Raw genomic sequence first — 21,648 nt, 5'->3', positions numbered from 1 at the left:
AATGCCACCTAAGCCACTAAATATAAATAAATATACATTACTGCTAAATCTACTTACAATAGGGAGGTTCTTAGTACACATTTGGATCAAATTGTGTGAGCCCACCTGCCACGACAAGGCGACCTCTATGAGGTGGAAACCTACGCTGCACATACACCCAGAACTGGGACTAAACCTACATATTCTTGGGGATGGTATCAACTAGCATTAAACAAATTAAAATTACCCAGGGCAGAATGAGTGGAGCGCAAGATCAAAAAATGGAGGCAATCACTAACCCCACATTCCCTTGTAAAGGCCTCTTCATGGCGTTGCCCACATGGTCCAGACCAATCTCCGGCAATAATCATTGCGTCCAAGACAAAAGTGGGACTCATCGCTGAAGAGGACAGACCTCCATTCCAGCCTCCATTGCCATCTGGTTGTGCACCATGAGAACCTTTGAGAATGGTGGTGTGTGGTCAATTGACCTGTAGTTGTACGTCTGGCTCATAGCCCAATTTCGTGCAAACGCCTTCTGATGGTTTTGTCAACACTGGTTGCCGCCCTAGACTTGGCATGTGACGTCCAATTTCACTTGCAGTAGAGAATGGATCACTACGCTCCATTCTTCCAATCAGATGATCCACCTGTGCAGAGGTTCGCCTCCTCACACCTCTTGCTGTCATTCCTGTTCGTTGTTGATCTCCCAACCTTCGGGACATGCAACATTGAACAGTGCTGACATCTCAGCCCAGGTGCGCAGCGGTCTGCCAGAGTGATAAAGCAAGGTCTCTTAGTGTAAGGATTATGTCCCTCTCAGTTTGCGACAAGTGGGGATAACTGGAATGTCTATGAACAGGAGGCATCGCACAATCATCCATCATCCCACACCACTTGATCCAATTTTTGAGGTTTCAAGTGGCTAAAAAACTTTGCTTTCAATTTGGCTTTTATGCCCCTCCACATGCCACAGATTGGAGCTACGTGCTTGAAAATGTGATTATTTGCAGATCTGCATATTTGCATAACCTTACAGCTTGCCCTTCTTGGTGTTTCAATTTCAATGTTGAGGGGTGTATTTTGCTATGGGGCCCTGTGATTTTTGTGTTCACCCCTAAAAGACATCTAGTGAATGTTTAACAAAAAATAAGGGCTAATCCTGGGGATCTGTTGTTTAAATTAAAGAAACAGTGCAAGACATTTATTTTTATTATACCAATAGTTTAATTAACAGTACCTAAAAGTGAGAACCATTTTTCTGTGACAAACAAATGCTCACAGCAGTTGTCACTCCCCTTCCCCTCGAGGAAAACCACTGAACACAAAGGAGTTTTACAGCAACAATTTCAAATGATCGAGAACATGCACTCCTCATACTTGCTAAAATGTTAAAATTCAAATGCCAATAGTTAGTCCTGGGGACTGCTGTCTTGGGTGAGTGGGATTTATTTTTATATTGGTGGCTCTATAGGAGAGATATTTTCTTTGCTCTCTATTGGCATATCCCATATATCCTGTCCTAAAGCCGTCTATATAATCGAGCAGCCTGTGAAAATCCGTTCTGCTAATAAAAAAAAATATGCTATAACAAACAAATGTTTATACGCATTTTGATCATAGACAATTGTGTTTTTTGCTTTTTTTTATGTATAACTGATACTTATGCTCACTATGAAACTTTGTCTTAAAAATCTTTCAGTAACTACCCTGTGGTGCTCTGAAAATGAAATTCCTCTTTGGTTTACTTGTGGCGGTTATTTGGTTGGACCTATCATCTACTCAAGGTACTGGTAAGCCTGTAAATAGAGAATCCTTGTCATTAAGCCTAAAATGTATGTTGCTTATTTCTATAGAAGGAACATGTCTTAAAGAGGCTCTGTCACCAGATTTTGCAGCCCCTATCTGCTATTGCAGCAGATAGGCGCTGCAATGTAGATTACAGTAACGTTTTTATTTTTTAAAAACGAGCATTTTTGGCCAAGTTATGACCATTTTTGTAGTTATGCAAATGAGGCTTGCAAAAGTCCAAGTGGGTGTGTTTAAAAGTAAAAGTCCAAGTGGGCGTGTATTGTGTGTGTACATCGGGGCGTGTTTACTACTTTTACTAGCTGGCCGTTCTGATGAGAAGTATCATCCACTTCTCTTCAGAACGCCCAGCTTCTGGCAGTGCAGACACAGCGTGTTCTCGAGAGATCACGCTGTGTCGTCACTCACAGGTCCTGCATCGTGTCAGACGAGCGGGGACACATCGGCACCAGAGGCTACAGATGATTCTGCAGCAGCATCGGCGTTTGCAGGTAAGTAGCTACATCGACTTACCTGCTAACGCCGATGCTGCTGCAGAATCAACTGAAGCCTCTGGTGCCGATGTGTCCTCGCTCGTCTGACACGATGCAGGACCTGTGAGTGACGTCACAGATATGCACTGCCAGAAGCTGGGCGTTCTGAAGAGAAGTGGATGATACTTCTCATCAGAACGCCCAGCTAGTAAAAGTATTAAAAACGCCCCGATGTACGCACATAATACACGCCCACTTGGACTTTTACTTTTAAACACACCCACTTGGACTTTTGCAAGCCTCATTTGCATAACTACAAAAATGGTCATAACTTGGCCAAAAATGCTCGTTTTTTAAAAATAAAAACGTTACTGTAATCTACATTGCAGCGCCTATCGGCTGCAATAGCAGATAGGGGCTGCAAAATCTGGTGACAGAGCCTCTTTAATATAAAATTAGAATCACAATCAGTCCCTTTACAAGTATAGGAAATTTCATTTTAGGCTTTCTTCACATCTGCGCGGGACTCCGTTCATGGGTTCTGTTGGAGCTGACTGAAACAAACGGAAACCACAGGCTTCCGTTTGCAACTCTATTGATTTCAAAGGTGAGGGATACGGTGCAAATGGTTTCAGTTTGTCACCGTTGTGTAAGGATTCCCTCGTTTTTACGGAATGAATAGCATAGTCGACTATGGTATTGATTCTGTCAAAATGACGGAATCCTTGCACAATGGAAACCATTTGCTCCGGATCCGTTACCGTTGAAATCAATGGTGATGCAAACGGAAACCTGTGGTTTACGTTTGTTTCAGTCAGCTCCAACGGAACCCATGAACGGAGTCCCGCGCCGATGTGAACAAAGCCTAAAATGACATTTCCTATACTTGTAAAGGGACTGATTGTGATTCTAATTTTATATTAAGACATGTTCCTTCTGGGTTCCCCTGACAGAAAGCTCAGACGGAATCCCTGAACGGAGCCTCGACGCAGATGTGAACGAAGCCTTACTTGTAGCTTCCCCAGTTAGGTCATCAGTAGATAAAAATGATCTATCTATTTAAGTGTCTGCAATTTCATTATCTGAGCCTTCCCTTATACAATCATCAGCTAAAGCTCCAAAAGAACAGTCTAAGAATTGTCTAAATGGTACATTGTCCCCAGATTTGCTTTTTGGATAATTAAGATAATTCAAGTTCTCGCTTTATTTTTTGCCACGTGGGGCTGGTTTTCTGTCGCAGAGTGTTTAATCTAAATCCCTTCATCTTGTTTACCTTATTTTTATTTAATTTATTGTTTTCTTAGGAACGAAACCATCTATCACCAAAACATCCAAAACAATTAGTAATGCATCAGCAGGTAATATTGCTTAAATATCGAATTGTAGTAGTTAGTATCAGTTATCTTGTGCCTAGCAGTGGCGGACATAGACAGCAAAGACCCCTGTGCAGGGATCCCCCTTATCATAGAGAATGCTCTTTATTCCTCTCCAACATTCCACTAATAATTGTGAGCTATGAAATTCAATCCTTTAAATGTAATCGAATAGACAGTGCCCCCTTATCTGCTGGGCCCCAGTGCAGCTGCGCGGGTTGCGCTTATGATATCTCCACCCCTGGTGCCTAGTGTTTCTTATATTTCATATATATTTTGCTATGAATTTGTAAATGTGATGCATCCTGTTCAATACTATTCTGTCTATTTTGTCCTTCAGATTTGCAATCTCAAAAATAATTCCTCAAAGGGAATATTTAATCTTCCTATGCTATATTTACTGTAAAAACTGTCTGGGAAATACTGTGACATTCTCTACATGTCACAGGTTATCATTTTATAATAATTAAGGTAGAGAAAATATTGTAATTCTACATACAGTTAACTATTCAATTTTAATATTTTCATTGGCTCGTCTGTTTATATGAATACTTTGTTCTATATTTTATCAACAATTTTTGTTGTCCTTTTTCAGTTTGTAGCAAAGGTATAGCAACAGATCTGGTGCTAATGGTGGACATTTCTCAACATACATCATCAGAAAACAAAGACTTGAAGAAATTCTTAATTGATGTTTTATCCCATCTGGAGATAAGTGAATATTGTGTCCATGTGGGCCTGGTGGCATTCAGTAATGAAGCAAAAGTAATTGTCTCCCTCAATACCGGAGTCAATAAACTTCTTGTAAATAAACATATTGAAGACCTTCAACCTTCAGCTCAGAAGATTGCAAATATTGGAGGTGCTATTAATTATACGAGAATTGAAGTGTTCGGTGATGCCTTGGCAAGCAGGAAGAACCAGGGAATAAAACCAATATCAATCTTGGTCACTCATAAGTCTTCTGCAGATAGTGTAATTGAGGCTGCCTATTTACTTCGCAAAGAAGCAATCCGAACTTTTGTTGTGGGAATTTCTGAGGCTAATGTAACTCAAATGAATGAAATTGCATCACATCCAACTCAAGATTATCAAATCAGGGTGAAGACTTTTTCTGATCTTTCAACAAATGCAGACCATTTTCTAAAGAAGATAGTGAACGCTGTTGAAAGAGATATTGTTTTCTCAGCGGACCAAACCCATCAGATAAGACAGGGTAAGATTATCAATATCATATAATGGAGGGGAATTCTGCTTCAACTACTAAGGTTGTTCTTTGATTGTAACATTATAGTGGGGTGACAAAGTGACTGATATCATATTTAAAGAATAGTGGAACATTTTTAGTTAGAGAAAGTAGTAGTAGTCAATATTGGATTTCCATCTAAGAAGCCTATAGCCACAGTTTGTCTGGTGCCTCAGACTCTACTTATCAAGTAGGCCACATTTACAGTCATATATGTATTTAACCTAACAATGTGCTTCTCACAACATCTAGCACCCTCAGCAGCTTTCCCCTTATCTTTCTCTTAGTCTTGCAGCAGTGGGAGTACCTAATTAATATATAAATACAATTAATTTACATATGTAGTATATTTTTCCTTTAGCAGCCAACCTAGACGTAAATCTGGCCCTCTAAGTAGTTTTTAATGGGTTGTCCCATTAGGACAATCCCTCTTCAAATGATAGCCACTTCAGCAATAAGCAGATTGCCCCAAGTTACTGAAGCTAAGGCTGGCCATACATTATAATATTGTATTATATGGCACCCATTCAAATAAATGAGTAACAATGTAATACAAGATCACAATATATATTCTCTAGAGCAGAAGCCCCAATGCCTCCCCTTTCTGGCTAATTGAAGAGGGATGTCAAGCTGGGGACATAATAGGTCATAATGGAAGGGGTTGTCCTGATGGAAGAACACATACATACAGTTGCCTTGTATTTATTGTTCAGTGGTGAATTATAGACATGTCTTGGACAATCACAATGCCCCTGAGCTTATCATATATCTGTTGATTTCATGCATTTATTTTTATCTAATGTATCGTGAATCTGAATAATGACAATTGGCCGTAAAATGCAATCACGGTATTCAGTTGTACAATAAGATGTATTATTTTTCAATGCTTGTTAATTGCAATTTTCATTCTTTGAAGGATGTCAGAAGACGGAGCTAGCTGATATTTATCTGCTCATTGATGGTTCTGGAAGTATCACTAACGTGGACTTTAGTGAAATGAAGACCTTTCTGGCGGATCTAATAGATATGTTTGATATTGGACCTCAGAAGGTCCGTGTTGCCACTGTACAGTACTCTGATAGTAGTCAACGGGAGATTGATATTGGTAATAATTACAATAAAATACAATTGAAAATGCAGATAAAGAACATGTGGCAACTAGGTGGAGGAACGAAAACAGGAGCTGCTATAAACGTTACTCGTGAATTAATAGTAGACCCCAAAAATGTCAGGGCAGGGAATGTGCCTGTGTATTTTATTGTTCTTACAGATGGAGCATCTCAAGATAGTGTGAAGGAGGCTGCCGTCATTATCAGGGAAAACAAAGTGAAAGTGTTTGCAATTGGAGTTAAAGGAGCTAACCAGACTCAGTTAGAGGAAATCGCTGGAGATTCAAACAGGGTCCAATTTGTAAACAATTTTGATTCTCTGAAAGACGTAAAAAATCTGATAGCCCAACAAATCTGTTCTAGCAAAGGTAAAATAAGTGAAATGTCTACCTGTAAAACATGCAAGAATGTATATGAAATACTCATCTAAAAGTGTGGAATTAAGTATTTTATTGTTCTCGTTACAGTTTGCGATAAGGTGCAGGCTGATGTAATGTTCCTGGTTGACAGTTCTAGAACTATGGGCAAAGATAACTTTAATAAAATGAAGGAGTTTCTGAAAAGCTTGGTTAATAAAGCAGAGGTTGGCCCGCGTAAAGTACAGTTCGGCATTGTTCAATTCAGTGACATCAGCATGGAGGTATTACAGTTAAATAAGAATGGAACCAAAGCTATTATCTTGGAAGCTATTGACAAAATGGGATACCTGGAAAAGGGTACATACACTGGAAAAGCCTTGGAATTTGTGTCACAGTACTTCACGGAAAATAAAGGTGCTAGACCTTGGTTCAAAAAGCTCCTTATACTTATAACAAATGGAAAAGCGGAAGATGATGTTGCACTTCAGTCCCAGTCTCTGAGGGATAGCGGTGTGAACATTATCTCTGTGGGTATTTTCAATGCAAATAAAACTCAACTGGAGGAAATAAGTGAGCGTCCAGGAAAAATACATTACGTGGAGTCTTTTGAAACATTGAGGTTTAAGGAAGATGACTTGCTCGATGATATCTGCAAAGAAGGTCAGTATATAGAGTAGTATCATATACACAAGATGTAGCTCCATTTAATCTACTATACTATAACATTTCTCTCTTTGCTTTTTAGTTATTTATAAAAAAAAATATAACGTTTATTGAGATTGTTAGAAAGAACGTTATAACAGTTTAGTGTGGAACAATAAGGAATATACCAGGTCCTAGACAGTATAACCACCAACGCTTATAAAACACATGTATGGTAGATCTAACAAAATATAGATGAAATACCCCCAAACAACTGCACAACAATGGCATTTGGAGTTAGCAGAGTTAGGGTGGATTCAGACGAACGTGAGGGTTTTGCGCACGCACAAAACGCATGCGTGACAGCTCCGTGTGTCCTGTTCATATGGATGCGCGGCTGCGTGCTTTTCGCGCAGTCGCCATCTTTATGACACTCCGTTTGGATGTTTGTAAACAGAAAAGCAAGTGGTGCTTTTCTGTTTACATTTATTCTTTTACTGTTGTTGCGCGAAGGGCTTCCGCGGGGTGCGCGTGATTTTCACGCACCCATTGACTTCAATGGGTGCGTGATGCGCGAAAAACGCCTAAATATAAAACATGTCGTGAGTTTTACGCTGCGCAAAACTCACGGACTGTCTGCACTGCCCCATTGACTTGTATAGGTCCGTGCGACCCGCGTGAAAACCACGCGGCTGCACGGACGAAAATCACGTTCGTCTGAATCCGCTGTTATAATGTTGGCCATGTTGCAGATCTGATGAAGTCACATTATTAACATAGGATGGCCAGCAAGCCTCCTAAGAAGGCAAATACGGCATATACTTGATAGACAAAAACAAGACAATAACATCACAGGAGAGGACAGGAAAGGGAGGAGAGAAGAGCAAAAAAGAAAAAGCTCAGTTCAGGGTAATGGTAGCAACTCAAGAAAGTGGACACCATACTTTACGCTTTCCCTGTCAAGGACGTATTTCATGCGTCCCTGGCAGGAAGGCTCTTCAGTATCCAATGACGTATCTGATACATTCTTGCTACTAATGGCTCTAGCTAAGGCAAGGTTGCAGCTAGAACTAAGATTCTTCTCAGCTCTAGCTGTACCTAGCCTGAGTTATGGTAGTTGAAGTGGGTGAATATATTTGCAGCTATCACTTTAGCCACGTGGAGAAGGAGAGGGAGGCCAGCAGCGGGAAGTGCTGGCAGCAAGCTGGGACAGGAAGAAAAGCTGTCATCCTCCTCCCATCCCTGTATGATTGTAGATGACCCCAGGGGAAGGGGTAACGTGAACACTTCTTCATGTTCACTTCATCTTCATTCTCTGACGCGTCAAATAAGTTGCACCAAGCCTTTTATGATACCCGGTTCACTCTACAGTCATAGCGATTACAATTATCACTAGAGAAGAATGTCTAATACATATCTGATGGATGGAAAAGATTTTGTCAGAAAATACATTTTTATCCACTGACAGTTGCCATAATCAATAGTTTCTTACTAGTTCCACAAAAAAAATCAGTTTGAGCTCAATACATTAGAATAAATGTAGGGAATTGAGATTGATCAGGATTAGGCTGTGTTTCACACGTTGCGTATAATTTTTTTTGGGGGGGGGGGGTTTACATGATTTTCATGGAATCGTGGCAAAATAGAGCGGTTTTGCTGCATTTTTTTTTAGATTACTGCAAAAAACTAGGTTTGACCGCGATTTTTTAAAACAGCCTTAGTGTTTGTATAGGTCGTTAAAAAACATTATACCTATATAATCCCCATTTTCATTTGCATGTAAAAAAAATTTGGTGCATTCCTGCAGTTTTCACATTTCTCTAACACATACCTGTCAACGTAGACATGTGTGCTATGTATCCACTCTTCACATTTTACAGTTCTTTACACAGTACATTTTGTTTGGATAAGAGGTCTACTTGAGTAGGCACTTTTGTACTAAATTAAATTTTTATGCAATTTTTGCTTATAATCACTGTTTGATGTAAAGTTATGTGAGGGTGGTTATGTGTATAAATTATTAGGTTGTATTTTTATATACAGTTTGCTGTACGCTTTCAAAAATTTTTGATTTTGGTAGCATAATAGCTGTTTCCTGTTGGCAGTACATCTTTTTTACACATTTGTGGATGATGGTCAAATATTACATTGCCTCTGCGGTTTTGAGAGAACAAGCTCTTATTGATGTAGTCCTATGTAGAACTTTGCACACTTTGGTCTATTTTTTGAAATTTTTGTGTGTAAACCTCTTTTAATATGTAAGTTATAGGCGCAAATTAATGTTATGATACTTTATATATATCTATATATATATATATCTAGGAATTCAAAAAATAGGCAGCACTCCACAGCATAGTAGTCAAAAAAGTGAAAAACGTTTATTCACGCATATGTAAGATTGCAATCTTACATATGGGTGAATAAAAGTTTTTCACTTTTTTGACTACTATGCTGTGGAGTGCTGCCTATTTTTTGAATTCCTAAAATTGGACTATTTGTCGAGGTCTGAAGGATTGCACACACGAAACCCCTGATAGAGGTGATTATTTCAAGATTTGTGGTGCGGTTCTTCTTTGTATTTCCTATATATATATCTATATATATATATATATATATAGATATATATATAGATATATATATTATTACTGTTAAGGCTTATTCAGACAAACGTTAAATACGACTGTGTGACGGCTGTTAAAACAATGGTCGTCACACGGACTCATGTATTTCAATGGGGCCGTTCACCCAGTCGTTGTTTCAACGGACCGTGTGAAGGGTCCGTTGAAAAATAGAATATGTCTTATTTTCGTTCGTTTTCACGGATCCCTCCATAGACTCATGTCTATGGGGATCCGTGAGAATGTAACCTGCACGGGGGCAACTCGGACATGATAAACTTCAAGTTTTTCACTTCCAAGTTTCCCCATGTTCGCGTGAATCTGGCCTTAGTCACAAAGTTACGTGACGGTGGCCATGGCTGCCAGCAGCACATCAAGACAATTGCAATCATCAGGTTGTCTGCTTTCAGTAAACATATAAGGTTTGGATCTAAACTCACTTTTTAAGGTGTGTAATCCCTGTATTTTATAGGTTGTTAATTTTTTTATGTTTCCAGCTTAAAACCAGATTTTTTATCTCTTTAGTTTTGGTAATTTTATGAAGATATGTTCATGTAGACATAGGCATAAATGCTATTTATGAACTCTGCACATATTGAACATTTATTTTTGGGATGTGTGGTGCATCTAACCTCCTGCTTGGGTCACACTTTTAGCCGCAAATATAAATTTGTCTGAATTTTTTATGAAAAATTTTAACTATAACAATGATCAGTTTTTCTCTAACCTGAGTTAAAGCTTCATAGTCCCCAGAGTAAAACCAATCAATTATATGCATACTCACTGCCACCTGATAATACCAATGATAATCCAGGAGCGACACCCCTCCCATCGACTTGGGTCAGGATAGTGTTTGGACATTGATTCAGGGTATATAGGTGCCCCAGGCAAATCAGTTTTATTCATTTGCCAAACGTCTACATTTTTTATAGCGCTAATGCATCCAAACTGGGAGATATATATTTTTTATAGTCAGTCAAGTCCCATATAGTCTGCTGCAAGAGGGTGACATAGATCGTGCAACTCTGTGGGGATCTGAACACCTAAGCAAATAAGCAAGCGTGCCTATTAATGAAAGAGAAAACCTTGGGACAAGAGTCCCATCTCAGAGGAAGGCATAGAGACGTTAAGCGCCTCTGCTTTTCTTAAAAATACTGACTAAAAATACTGTAAGAGTCTGTCACATACAGTAACAGGTCATGGTCATCTGCATACAGAGGCAGCTTGTATACCTGGGAGCCAAGACCAACACAGTACAGGTGATAAATGTCCCATTGCTGGTGACTCAACCCTTTAGGATCCTTCTATCCTGCGGATAGGTAATAAATGTAAATTGTGGGGGAAACCCCTTTACTTAGAGAAGGGTTGTCTGCTTGGATTTCTTCAGAGGTGGCATGGTCAACGCATTATATTCAATGGCCAACCATGCGGCTGAACTCCTGCCAATCAAACTTTTACAGCAGATTTTAGTGATAGTCCATCAGTGGCCAACTCCTGAGACATCCCCGTTATTGTCAAGAGCTGTAATTTACTTTTATTTTTTTATTTACTTTACATTGTATTTTGACCTAAAGCAAATGATAATAGCAAATATGTGATAAATCTGGTGCATATGAGTTACTGGCCAAAACAAATACTCTTGCTTTTATTTTTATTAATGTTTTAAGATATAAAATGTTCTTTTTATATATTCACAGATTGTCCAAGAATACAACAGGCAGACATTGTTTTTGTGATTGATACATCAAGTAGTATCAGCATTGAGAAAGCTAAAATAATGAATTCCTTTGTTATATCTTTCGTGAATAAATCAGATGTTGCAGCAAATAAAGTTCAATTTGGAGCTCTTAAATACGCAGATGACCCCTATAAGATGTTCTACCTAAATTCATACAACAACAAAAATGATATTATTAAAGCTATTGAAATGGATACATCAACAGGAGTAAACACCTATACCGCTAAGGCCTTGCAATTTTCAAAAGGATTCTTTACTGAGCGGCACGGCAGCCGCCAACCTAGAGGGGTCCCTCAGTATCTTATTGTTATAACTGATGGTGACTCTCATGATTGGGATAAACTTAATGAAACTTCAGAATCTCTCGAAAATGATGGGATTACAATATTTGCAATTGGAGTAGATAAGGCCAAAACTAATGAGCTAGTAGCAATGGCAGGATCCAAGGGCAAGTGGTTCTTTGTTGAAAATTTTGATGGATTAAATGAAATATTTCAGAACATTTCTGATGCTTTATGCCAAAATAAAGGTGAGTTATATTCCCCAATATCTATCATAAAATATATAATGTCACTACATACTATTTTACTTTGAATCAAGTACATACTGTGATATAAAAAAAACTTTTATTAAAACATTCACTAAAACATGAATCAAATAGTTTTCATGCATGTAGTCTGATCCTAACTCAAGAGTTACTCCATTCCATCTGCCCCCTCTTTTAGTTAAGCTACTGGCAGGAGGCAGGGAGTAACACATGACAGTAGGATCAGACTACACACAAGGTTTGTAGTCTGTAACCATGGAGACTTATAGGTCTACATAGGAGTCTAGCTTTTGACACAAAATGGTAAGATATTTTTAATCAAGAGGGCTTCTTTTTTTATTTTAATCAAAATTGCTTCTTTTTTTTCATTTTAGATGCTTTGGAGGAACATTAAAAAATGGTTGCAATGGTGGATATAGCATTTTAAGGGGTTATCCATTTTAGAAATACAATTTTTAGAAACAATAGTAGTAGCTTCTCTGTTCATGGTCCTCGTCACTTGGTCAGAGTCTTTTGCTATAGAGGATCAGTCCTATATTACACAGACAGCCCATAAAATGGGTATTCCCGTCTCAGACATTTATGGCATATCCACAGGATATTTCACAAATGTCTGATAGATGTGGGTCCCAACTATGGGACCCGCACCTATCTCTAGAACGGGTCCCCCTAACACCCGTTTCAGCTTTTTGTGCTCACGCTGACTCCTGGCCACTACCTGATTACGTGGTCGGGGGTTATGGAAACAGCGTAACTCACTGATCTACACTGTTTCCGTAACTCCCATAGTAGTGAATGGCAGTTACGGAAGCAGTGCAACATGCGAGCTATGCTGTTTCCGTAACTACCATTCAGTTCTATGGGGCTTATGGAAACAGTGTAGCTCAGCAAGCTACGCTGTTTTCTCCTTCATGATCGGAAATCAGTCAGAACACAAAGAGGTAAAACAGGGTTTAGGGGCCCAGAGGTGGGACCCGCGTCTATCTGACATTTATGACATATCCTGTGGATATACCATAAATGTCCCTCGTGGAAAAACCCCATTAACACTTAAAGAGGCTCTGTCACCAGATTTTGCAACCCCTATCTGCTATTGCAGCAGATAGGCGCTGCAATGTAGATTACAGTAAAGTTTTTATTTTTTAAAAACGAGCATTTTTGGCCAAGTTATGACCATTTTTGTATTTATGCAAATGAGGCTTGCAAAAGTCCAAGTGGGCGTGTTTAAAGTAAAAGTCCAACTGGGCGTGTATTATGTGCGTACATCGGGGCATTTTTACTACTTTTACTAGCTGGGCGTTCTGACGAGAAATATCATCCACTTCTCTTCAGAACGCCCAGCTTCTGGCAGTGCAGACACACAGCGTGTTCTCGAGAGATCACGCTGTGTCGTCACTCACTTCCTGCCCCAGGTCCTGCATCGTGTCGGACGAGCGAGGACACATCGGCACCAGAGGCTACAGTTGATTCTGCAGCAGCATCGGCGTTTGCAGGTAAGTCGATGTAGCTACTTACCTGCAAACGCTGATGCTGCTGCAGAATCAACTGTAGCCTCTGGTGCCGATGTGGCCGACATGATGCAGGACCTGGGGCAGGAAGTGAGTGACGTCACAGCGTGATCTCTCGAGAACACGCTCTGTGTCTGCACTGCCAGAAGCTGGGCATTCTGAAGAGAAGTGGATGATACTTCTCGTCAGAACGCCCATCTAGTAAAAGTATTAAAAACGCCCCGATGTAACACACATAATACACGCCCAGTTGGACTTTTACTTTAAACACGCCCACTTGGTCTTTTGCAAGCCTCATTTGCATAAATACAAAAATGGTCATAACTTGGCAAAAAATGCTCGTTTTTTTTTAAATAAAAACGTTACTGTAATCTACATTGCAGCGCCTATCTGCTGCAATAGCAGATAGGGGTTGCAAAATCTGGTGACAGAGCCTCTTTAATTTGTCCTGGGGTGGCATTGCAGCAGATTTGAACATTTACAGTTGCCAGCCAAGGGGACACTTTGGGGCAGATTTACTAGGACTGGCGTTTTATATGCGGGTCTTAGTATGAAGCCTGCAGGAGTAAGATGTGGCTAATTTATTAATAATGCATCCCTCTTAATAAATTTGTTGCATCTTCTTCAGTCCGTGCGCCAAAAAGGAAAATCTACACAAGCTACGAGTTGGCATATATTTCATATAAGTGTTGGTTCGCGAGTCCCACTGCTCTCTTTTACTTAGACCTGCCCACTTTTTTAGGTGTCGTGAGCAGCGTAAAAAATGAAAAGATTGCACAGTTTTTGCTCAAAATTATCGTTTTGGCACAAAATGTGACTTTTCTACACCATAGAACATTGTAGCAAGTTGGGACTGTCCAAAGGAAACAATCACTTTCAGTAGCATGCCCACGAGACAGCCTATATATAAAATCACATGTAAATAAATAATCCTCTCAAATAGCTGATGTCTCTAGTCTAAGGCCAAACTTGTATAGTCTGTATTAGGAAGTTAAAACATTACAAGTGCTCAGTTATTAGCCTTGTTTCTATTATCACATACGGCCTAAGTTTTACTTCGTTTGTACATATTATAATTGGTGTAAAAATTGTTTATCTCAGGACAATATAATTCCCACACAACTTTTTGTCTGTTCATATATGAATACCGTTGCTGAAATAATTATTACTATTATAGAAATACATTTTAAATATCAATTTGGCACACAATTCATTATTATATATTGTGTGTAGGTTTTCTCTAATGAGTGCTTGAGTGGTCCAGGTATCTAATGTTGTGTAATTGCTGAATGTCCTTGATATTTTGCAGGATGCGAAAAAGAAGCAGACATAAGTTTTCTAATTGATGGTTCCTGGAGTATTGGACTTTCAGAGTTTGAAAAAATGAAAGATTTCATGGTCTCTATCATTGATGACTTTGACATAGGTCTAGGCAAGGTTCATGTAGGTGTTGCCCAATATAATGAAACATTTAAAACAGAGTTTCAGCTAAAAACATATCTGGATAAGAAGACTTTACAGTACATGATTAAAAACATCACATGGATGAATGGAAACACTCTCATTGGAAATGCTCTCAGGCAAATAGATTCTGCCCTATTAAGTCCTTCAGCTAATAGTCGTATTAATGAAAAGGTCCAGCAAATATTGATAGTGATAACAGACGGAGACTCACAAGATGAAGTTGCAACACCTGCAAATGCTCTTAGAAGTAAAGGCATCTTTACCTATGCTGTGGGAGTGGGACAGGTGTCAGAAACACAGCTTATTCAGATTGCTGGTGATTCAGAGAGACGATTTTATGTTCGAACATTTGATGAATTAAAAGATATTAAAGAAAGATTGGTCGCAGATATATGCGTCCAGCGGCTTGCTGAGAGTGAGTATGATCTGATTTGTCGAATACCTTTAAAATTTAATTTGGTGTCCATTACCTCATCTGAATGTACAACTACACTACTGCACAATAGTTTTAGGCAGTTGTGGAAAATTGCTGTAAAGTAAGAATGTTTTCAAAAATAGAATTGTTTATAGTTTTTTTTAATCAATTAACAAAATGCAAAGTGAATGAACAGAAGAGAAATCTAAAGCAAATACATATTTTGGTTTGACCACCCTTTGCCATCAAAACAACATCAATTCTTCTAGGTACACTTGCACAAAGTTATGGATTTTGTAGGATTACAGTCAGGTGTATGATTAACCAATTATACCAAACAGGTGATAATGATCATAATTTTCATATGTAGGATGAAATACAGTCATTAACGGTAAGGGTATGTGCACACGATAACTGCAATTACGTCTGAAAATACGAAGCTGTTTTCAAGAGAAAACAGCTCCTGAATTTCAGACGTAATTGCATGTACTCACGTTGTGCGGGGCGTCTTTTACGGACGTAATTCGGAGCTGTTCTTCATTGGAGTCAATGAAAAACGGCTCCAATTATGCCCCAAGAAGTGTCCTGCACTTCTTTTGACGAGGCTGTAATTTTATGCACCGTCTTTTGACAGTGACGCGTAAAATGACAGGTCGCCGGCACAGTACATCGTAAAGCCCATTGAAAGTAATGGGCAGATGTTTGTCGACGTATTGGAGCCGTTTTTTCAGACGTAAGTCGAGGCGTAAAACGCCTCCATTACGTCTGAAAATAGGTTGTGTGAACCCAGCCTAACAGAATCAGATTGGTAGACGGTTTAAACTGGGTGAGGAACAGCCGAACTCTGCAACAAAGGTGTGGTTGTGAAAGACAGTTTCATGTCAGAGGTCCACCATGGCACAACTAAGCACAACAACAAGACACAAGGTAGTTATACTGCATCAGCAGGGTCTCTCCCAGGCAAAGATTTCAAAGCAGAGTGGGGTTTCAAGATGTGCTTTTCAAGCTCTTATGAAGAAGCACAAACAAGCAGGCAACGGACTCTAGACGCAGTGGTCGGCCAAGGAAACAGTGCAGCAGATCAAAGACACATCATGCTTACTTCCCTTCAGAATCGGAAGATGTCTAGCAGTGCCATCAGCTCAGAACTGACAGAAAACTGTGGGAGCCAGGTACACCCATCTACTGTTTGGTGAAAAGTTTTCATGGAAAAATTGTGGCCAAAAAGTCATGCCTTCGACATGGAAACAAGGCCAAACGACACAACTTTGCACGAAAACATAGGAACAGGAGTGCAGAAAAATGGTAGCAGGTGCTCTGCATTCACTTTGTTCCTATCCAATGTAATATCTGGCCACTGCGGTAAAAGAATACAGCAGACAAAGTTCAAGATGGTTTAAGGGAACACCCCTGTCTCCCAACATTAATCTGTAATAAATGTAATTTCTTATTTATTTATTTATGTTATTAGCAGTCACCTTCTAACAGTAATACTTGTTTATAATTGGTTTTACGGGATTAAAAAAATTCTTTCATGTCATAACATAACAAATAGACGTCTACTCACCATTTAGTGTCACCGATCCTGTGGTCCGCCGATGTTTACATGACGTATTATCTCATTTCTTGTAACTCGCCTCTAATTATTATTTACATGGTATTTTACTACCTTACATCATTCATACAATTTAGATACATGTTTTGTGAATGTGCCCCTTGCCATTGTCTTATATATGTGTCTTTTCTATCCTTTAGATTGTTCACTTGATGTCATAGTTGCTTTTGACCTTTCAACTATTCCCAGTGGTGCCAACTTATTCCATGGTCAAAAGCTATTGGAAGTTCGTATTGCTAATATCTTACACAGCATGATGAATTTAGGAAGTGCAAGCTGCACCCCTGGTGCTATTCCTCAAATCAATGTAGCTTTTTATGTTCCAAATTCAAGTACATCCCTTACTCCAAACTTCCACACCTACAGTTCGGATTTAGCTCAGACCCTTAAAGTCATTTCTGTCAATGGTCCTTCCTATCTGACAACATCTGTTCTTCAGTCTATGTGGAAGACATTTCGAACGAACAATGCAGGAAAAGCAAAGGTATGTATTAGTCATTGCTACATAATAAATATTATCTCAAATTGTGTTCATTTAATATGCCTTCCTTATGCCATGTAGATAAGGAAGGATAGGTGGAAAAGGGAGGATCCTGCAAGGCGCTGCTGCGTGTCTGTTTGGGAAATATTGACGTGGTAGACAAAGTGATATGAAAAGTGTCTGTTTATTGAAAAACAATAGTGGCTACGCGTTTCAACGCTGTACCAGTGTCTTCCTCAGGCCGTTTTTCAATAAACAGACACTTTTCATATCACTTTGTCTACCACCGTCAATATCTCCCAAACAGCCACGCAGCAGCGCCTTGCAGGAGCCTCCCTTTTCCACCTATCCTTCCTTATCTCAACAAGCGGTGACCGTACGGTTTAGCGGTTTGGATCCTGGCAGCAGCATTTGTGGATTTTTGTATTACTTTATCCAAGCACTACCTGGGTGAGCATGCTATACTACTACTGACATTTCACCTAAACCCAATTGACCTACACTATGTGGCGCCGTGCCTTTTGTTTTTATTTCCATTATGCCATGTAGATGATGCTAATCTTCACTGATGGCCTAGATGAAAAGGTGGAAGACCTTGAGCAAACAGCAGAAGATCTTCAAAGACAAGGTATAAAGCACAAGTACTGTGGATTGTCATCAATTATTAAGATATATACAATAGGTTCTGGAGATAATTGATTACATTAATAATATAATAAGCCAATTATTGCTGTAATTGGAATTTTTTGTTATAATCGGTGAATATAATCTACGTGTTCACTTCAGGACAGGGGGTTCACTCCTGTGTGGATTTTGTATGAATTCTTGCTTTGCATGTGGGATCCCTATTTGGTATTCTTAGAGGAAAATGTAAAAAATATATGTTTTTCACATTTTGTTTCTTAGTTTTTTTTGTTTGTTTTAGATGTTTTTACACATTGTGACACCCATAGGGTCATAAGTAACCTTTTGGGGACATTTTAACAATATTTTTATTTATTTTTTATTGCTGATTTTCCTTACAGGGGCTGACATATTAGCCCCAGATACAGGACAAATACAACCATCTGTAATGTTCTGTAGACTGCTGAGTGAGATTTTCTACATCTCCGGGAGGTACCAACTGTGTGGAGGGTGGCTCATTCTATGCAGCATCTGAACGGCAAAAGAGGGCTTTGAATCAATTTGCCTATATTGCCGTTTTGCTAGCCCATAGAAAACAATGGGAGAATAGATTTACCAATTTTTCTCATAAATTCTCTAAAAGCAAATCTCTAACCTGGTGAAATAATTCTCCAATGCATTTAGGCAGCAAATCGGTGAGGTGTGAATAAGACTAAACTTGTACTTACCTCTTGTCAGGAGCTTGAATTTCATACGGAATATTGTTATTTTATCAGGTAATAACATATTTCTGTTAACTATGCAGCCCAGGTAGAGGAGAAGGAGGACACAACTGCTTGTAAAGGATTATTGTTCTAGAGGAGGAGATGGCTGCTTGTAAAGGGTTAATCTGAGTGTCTGAGCACATACACACTGAAGCAGCAGCAGCCATATGAGGTAAAAGCAGAAGATAACATGAGAGTGACAGGATTTACCTTCCTTCTCTGCTGTGTCATGTGATAAACTCTTCAGATTACCCAGCAGTCTCCTCCTCATCGTCCTTTAGCTGCTCCATAGTACACAAAAGAATCATGTTATTAAGTTGTCTTCGTTCTTAAAGGGCCAGAGCTTTTATCACTAAATTAGAGAGAGAATTTTTTTAATTTTCCTAATTTTATATGCTAGAGAAAAGTTTTATATTATGGTCTACTATTTCTCCATGCATTAAATACCGAAAAAAGTGGAAACCAAAAAGCGCTACTTCATCACAAATTAAGGACGTCCTCCAGTAGGTAATGCGTAATTCCGTTTTATTAGGTTTAATGGGGTGATGCGTTTTGATACCGAACTGGCGTCTTCATCAGACCATATACATGAAGCACCAAACAGAATGTGTTTTTTTAAACACAAAAAAAAACACCAAGAAACTCCAAATGACATCATGAATGGCAGTCACAGCAGCCAATCAAATGTACACAAAGAAAAAAGAGAAAATTATTATTACTATTTATATTTCTCCATGAGGTTTTCAAAACAGGACTAAGTAATGACTTTATTATGGCTCTGTACAACCTTCTTTGGCCATTCAGTACCTCTATATGCATCTGTATGAAATCAGAAAGAAAATAATCATGCCATGTACCATCAGGAGCATATCATAAAGATATTCTACCCTAGAAGCACATGGAGCGTCTTAGGCTTCGTAGTACGGCATGTGCCTGTGTACACTGTTTGAGTCCTAAGATTAAATACCTGTTTGAGGTTTTTCTTGTGTGGGCAGCACTTATGTTCATATTGATTTTTATAAGGCGTATAGCTTATTTATATGTATTGTAAATATCTTTGTTAATTATATAATTTATTAATTTCTGCAAAACTTTCAGGGTTAAATGCTTTAGTAACTGTTGCTTTGGAAGGAACAAAAGAATATGATAATATTAAGCATATCGAATTTGGCAGAGGCTTTAACTACAACTATCAGATGAATATTGGAATGCCAGATATAGGATTTAGACTTTCCAGACAAATGGTGGGTATAGTAGTATGGGTCCAGAATAATTTAAATAAAATTATTTCATAGACATAGTAATTATTTTTAGAATTATGTTAGAGCAATATAACATATTTTATCTTTCTCTTTTAGTCCCAACTTAATGAGAAAACATGTTGTTGTGTCTTCTGTGAGTGCGATGGACTAAGAGGACCGCCTGGAAGGTATGGAGGTCGGGGAATCAAGGTATGTATATCAACTGGAAATGAACATAAGGAAAGAAAAGCTGAAAAAAACATATGTTGGTATACAGGGGCATAACCAGGAAAGACTGGGTCCCATAGCAAACTTTTAACAGGGCCCCACACCCCTGGGTGCCACACAACCCCCCCTTGTAGATAATGCCTCCCTGTAGATTCTGTCACACAGAGCCCCGTGTATGTAGCGCCATACAGCCCCCTGTAGATAGCGCCACACACAGCCCCCTGTAGATAGTGCCATACAGCCCTCCCTGTAGATAGCGCCATACAGCCCATACAGGGCATTGCAGCTCCTGAAATTACAGTCCATACATGTACAGTGATGTCAGAAGCTTTCCCAGGCACAGCGCTTCAGGTAGCGCTCTGCCTGGGGTGTTCGGGCAATGTATCCATTTACAGTGTTGTATGTTGCAGCCTTCTGTTGAAGGTATACTGTACGTCAGTATGTAGGTAATAGCAATCACAAACAGCTGTAGCCCAATATCAACAAATGGCAACATTAAACCAAAGTGGACCCCTAAATGTAATAGCAATAAGTCAATATCACCATGCTGAAACATTCAAGTATGTGAACATGTGAATGAATATCACTGAGATAAGCCTCTTATTGACTTGGCCTAGCTATGATGTAGGTGAGTGTGAAAAGCCAAACACCACAGAACCTGGTACCCGTTTCGCATGCAGCTTCATCCAGGACTGAATTAATTTAGGCTTCTCATCTGGGGTATGAATTAATTAAGTGGTCTTGTCAGGGGTCTAAATGAATCTTGGTGTCTGGCCTGGGGTTTGATGTCTCCTATGCCCTCATCCTGCATTTTCTAGAGTGACTGATGGTGTTTGTGGTACCATTGCTCCAGCATGCTCTGATCATTTGTCATTTCATGCTGGGAGTTGGGATACCTGCTATGTAAATCTTCAACTCCCTTTGCAGTCTGATGAAAATAAATTGTCAGGCCATGCTCAGAGTTATACTTTCACAGAAGTTGTTTTTTTTTTTGTACTGCGACTCGTCCAGCAGGTGTGCCCTCACCCTAACTTTCACATGTCTCTGGTATATACCGGAGCGGACATTCAAAACTTTGCTTTGGGGCCTGTTAGAGAGGAGTAAACTGCCCCTTCTCATATGAAAACAAATAAATGAGCCCAACTGTTGAGGTTAGAGTTATTTCCCTAGATATGAAATAGCTTCACAAAAGAAATTTATTGCATTGTGATAACATATCCTTTTATTATATATATCCTGATGCGTTCTGCATGGATTACTGTGATGTAAATTTCAAAATGAATAAATATTTGGGTAAGTTAAAATATGGCCTACATGGGTTAGAAATTCTGAGATTTTATGGGCTGTTTAGCGCTAGATCAGTGAAGCCTAGCTTAGATTATGGAGACCTCACATGTGGTATTCAGCTTTTCAAA

The 21,648-nt window shown here is 39.1% G+C and overlaps 1 protein-coding gene across 1 annotated transcript in view; it reads left to right on the top strand.

The window, feature by feature from the left end:
* The first annotated feature begins 1,705 nt into the window (after nucleotides 1-1,705).
* LOC142652906 (collagen alpha-6(VI) chain-like) overlaps nucleotides 1,706-21,648 on the top strand; it is a 79,012-nt gene continuing 59,069 nt past the window's right edge. Inside the window, exons 1-11 of the mRNA XM_075828600.1 lie at nucleotides 1,706-1,772; nucleotides 3,566-3,619; nucleotides 4,230-4,850; nucleotides 5,797-6,357; nucleotides 6,457-7,008; nucleotides 11,306-11,875; nucleotides 14,711-15,280; nucleotides 17,036-17,379; nucleotides 17,926-18,004; nucleotides 19,863-20,008; nucleotides 20,123-20,215. Of these exons, the coding sequence (XP_075684715.1) occupies nucleotides 1,706-1,772; nucleotides 3,566-3,619; nucleotides 4,230-4,850; nucleotides 5,797-6,357; nucleotides 6,457-7,008; nucleotides 11,306-11,875; nucleotides 14,711-15,280; nucleotides 17,036-17,379; nucleotides 17,926-18,004; nucleotides 19,863-20,008; nucleotides 20,123-20,215 (3,657 nt within the window). The remainder of the gene's footprint in view (nucleotides 1,773-3,565; nucleotides 3,620-4,229; nucleotides 4,851-5,796; nucleotides 6,358-6,456; nucleotides 7,009-11,305; nucleotides 11,876-14,710; nucleotides 15,281-17,035; nucleotides 17,380-17,925; nucleotides 18,005-19,862; nucleotides 20,009-20,122; nucleotides 20,216-21,648) is intronic.

Source organism: Rhinoderma darwinii, chromosome 5 (assembly GCF_050947455.1).
Source record: "Rhinoderma darwinii isolate aRhiDar2 chromosome 5, aRhiDar2.hap1, whole genome shotgun sequence".
Taxonomy (NCBI): domain Eukaryota; kingdom Metazoa; phylum Chordata; class Amphibia; order Anura; family Rhinodermatidae; genus Rhinoderma; species Rhinoderma darwinii.
This window is presented reverse-complemented; position numbering and strand designations above follow the sequence as displayed.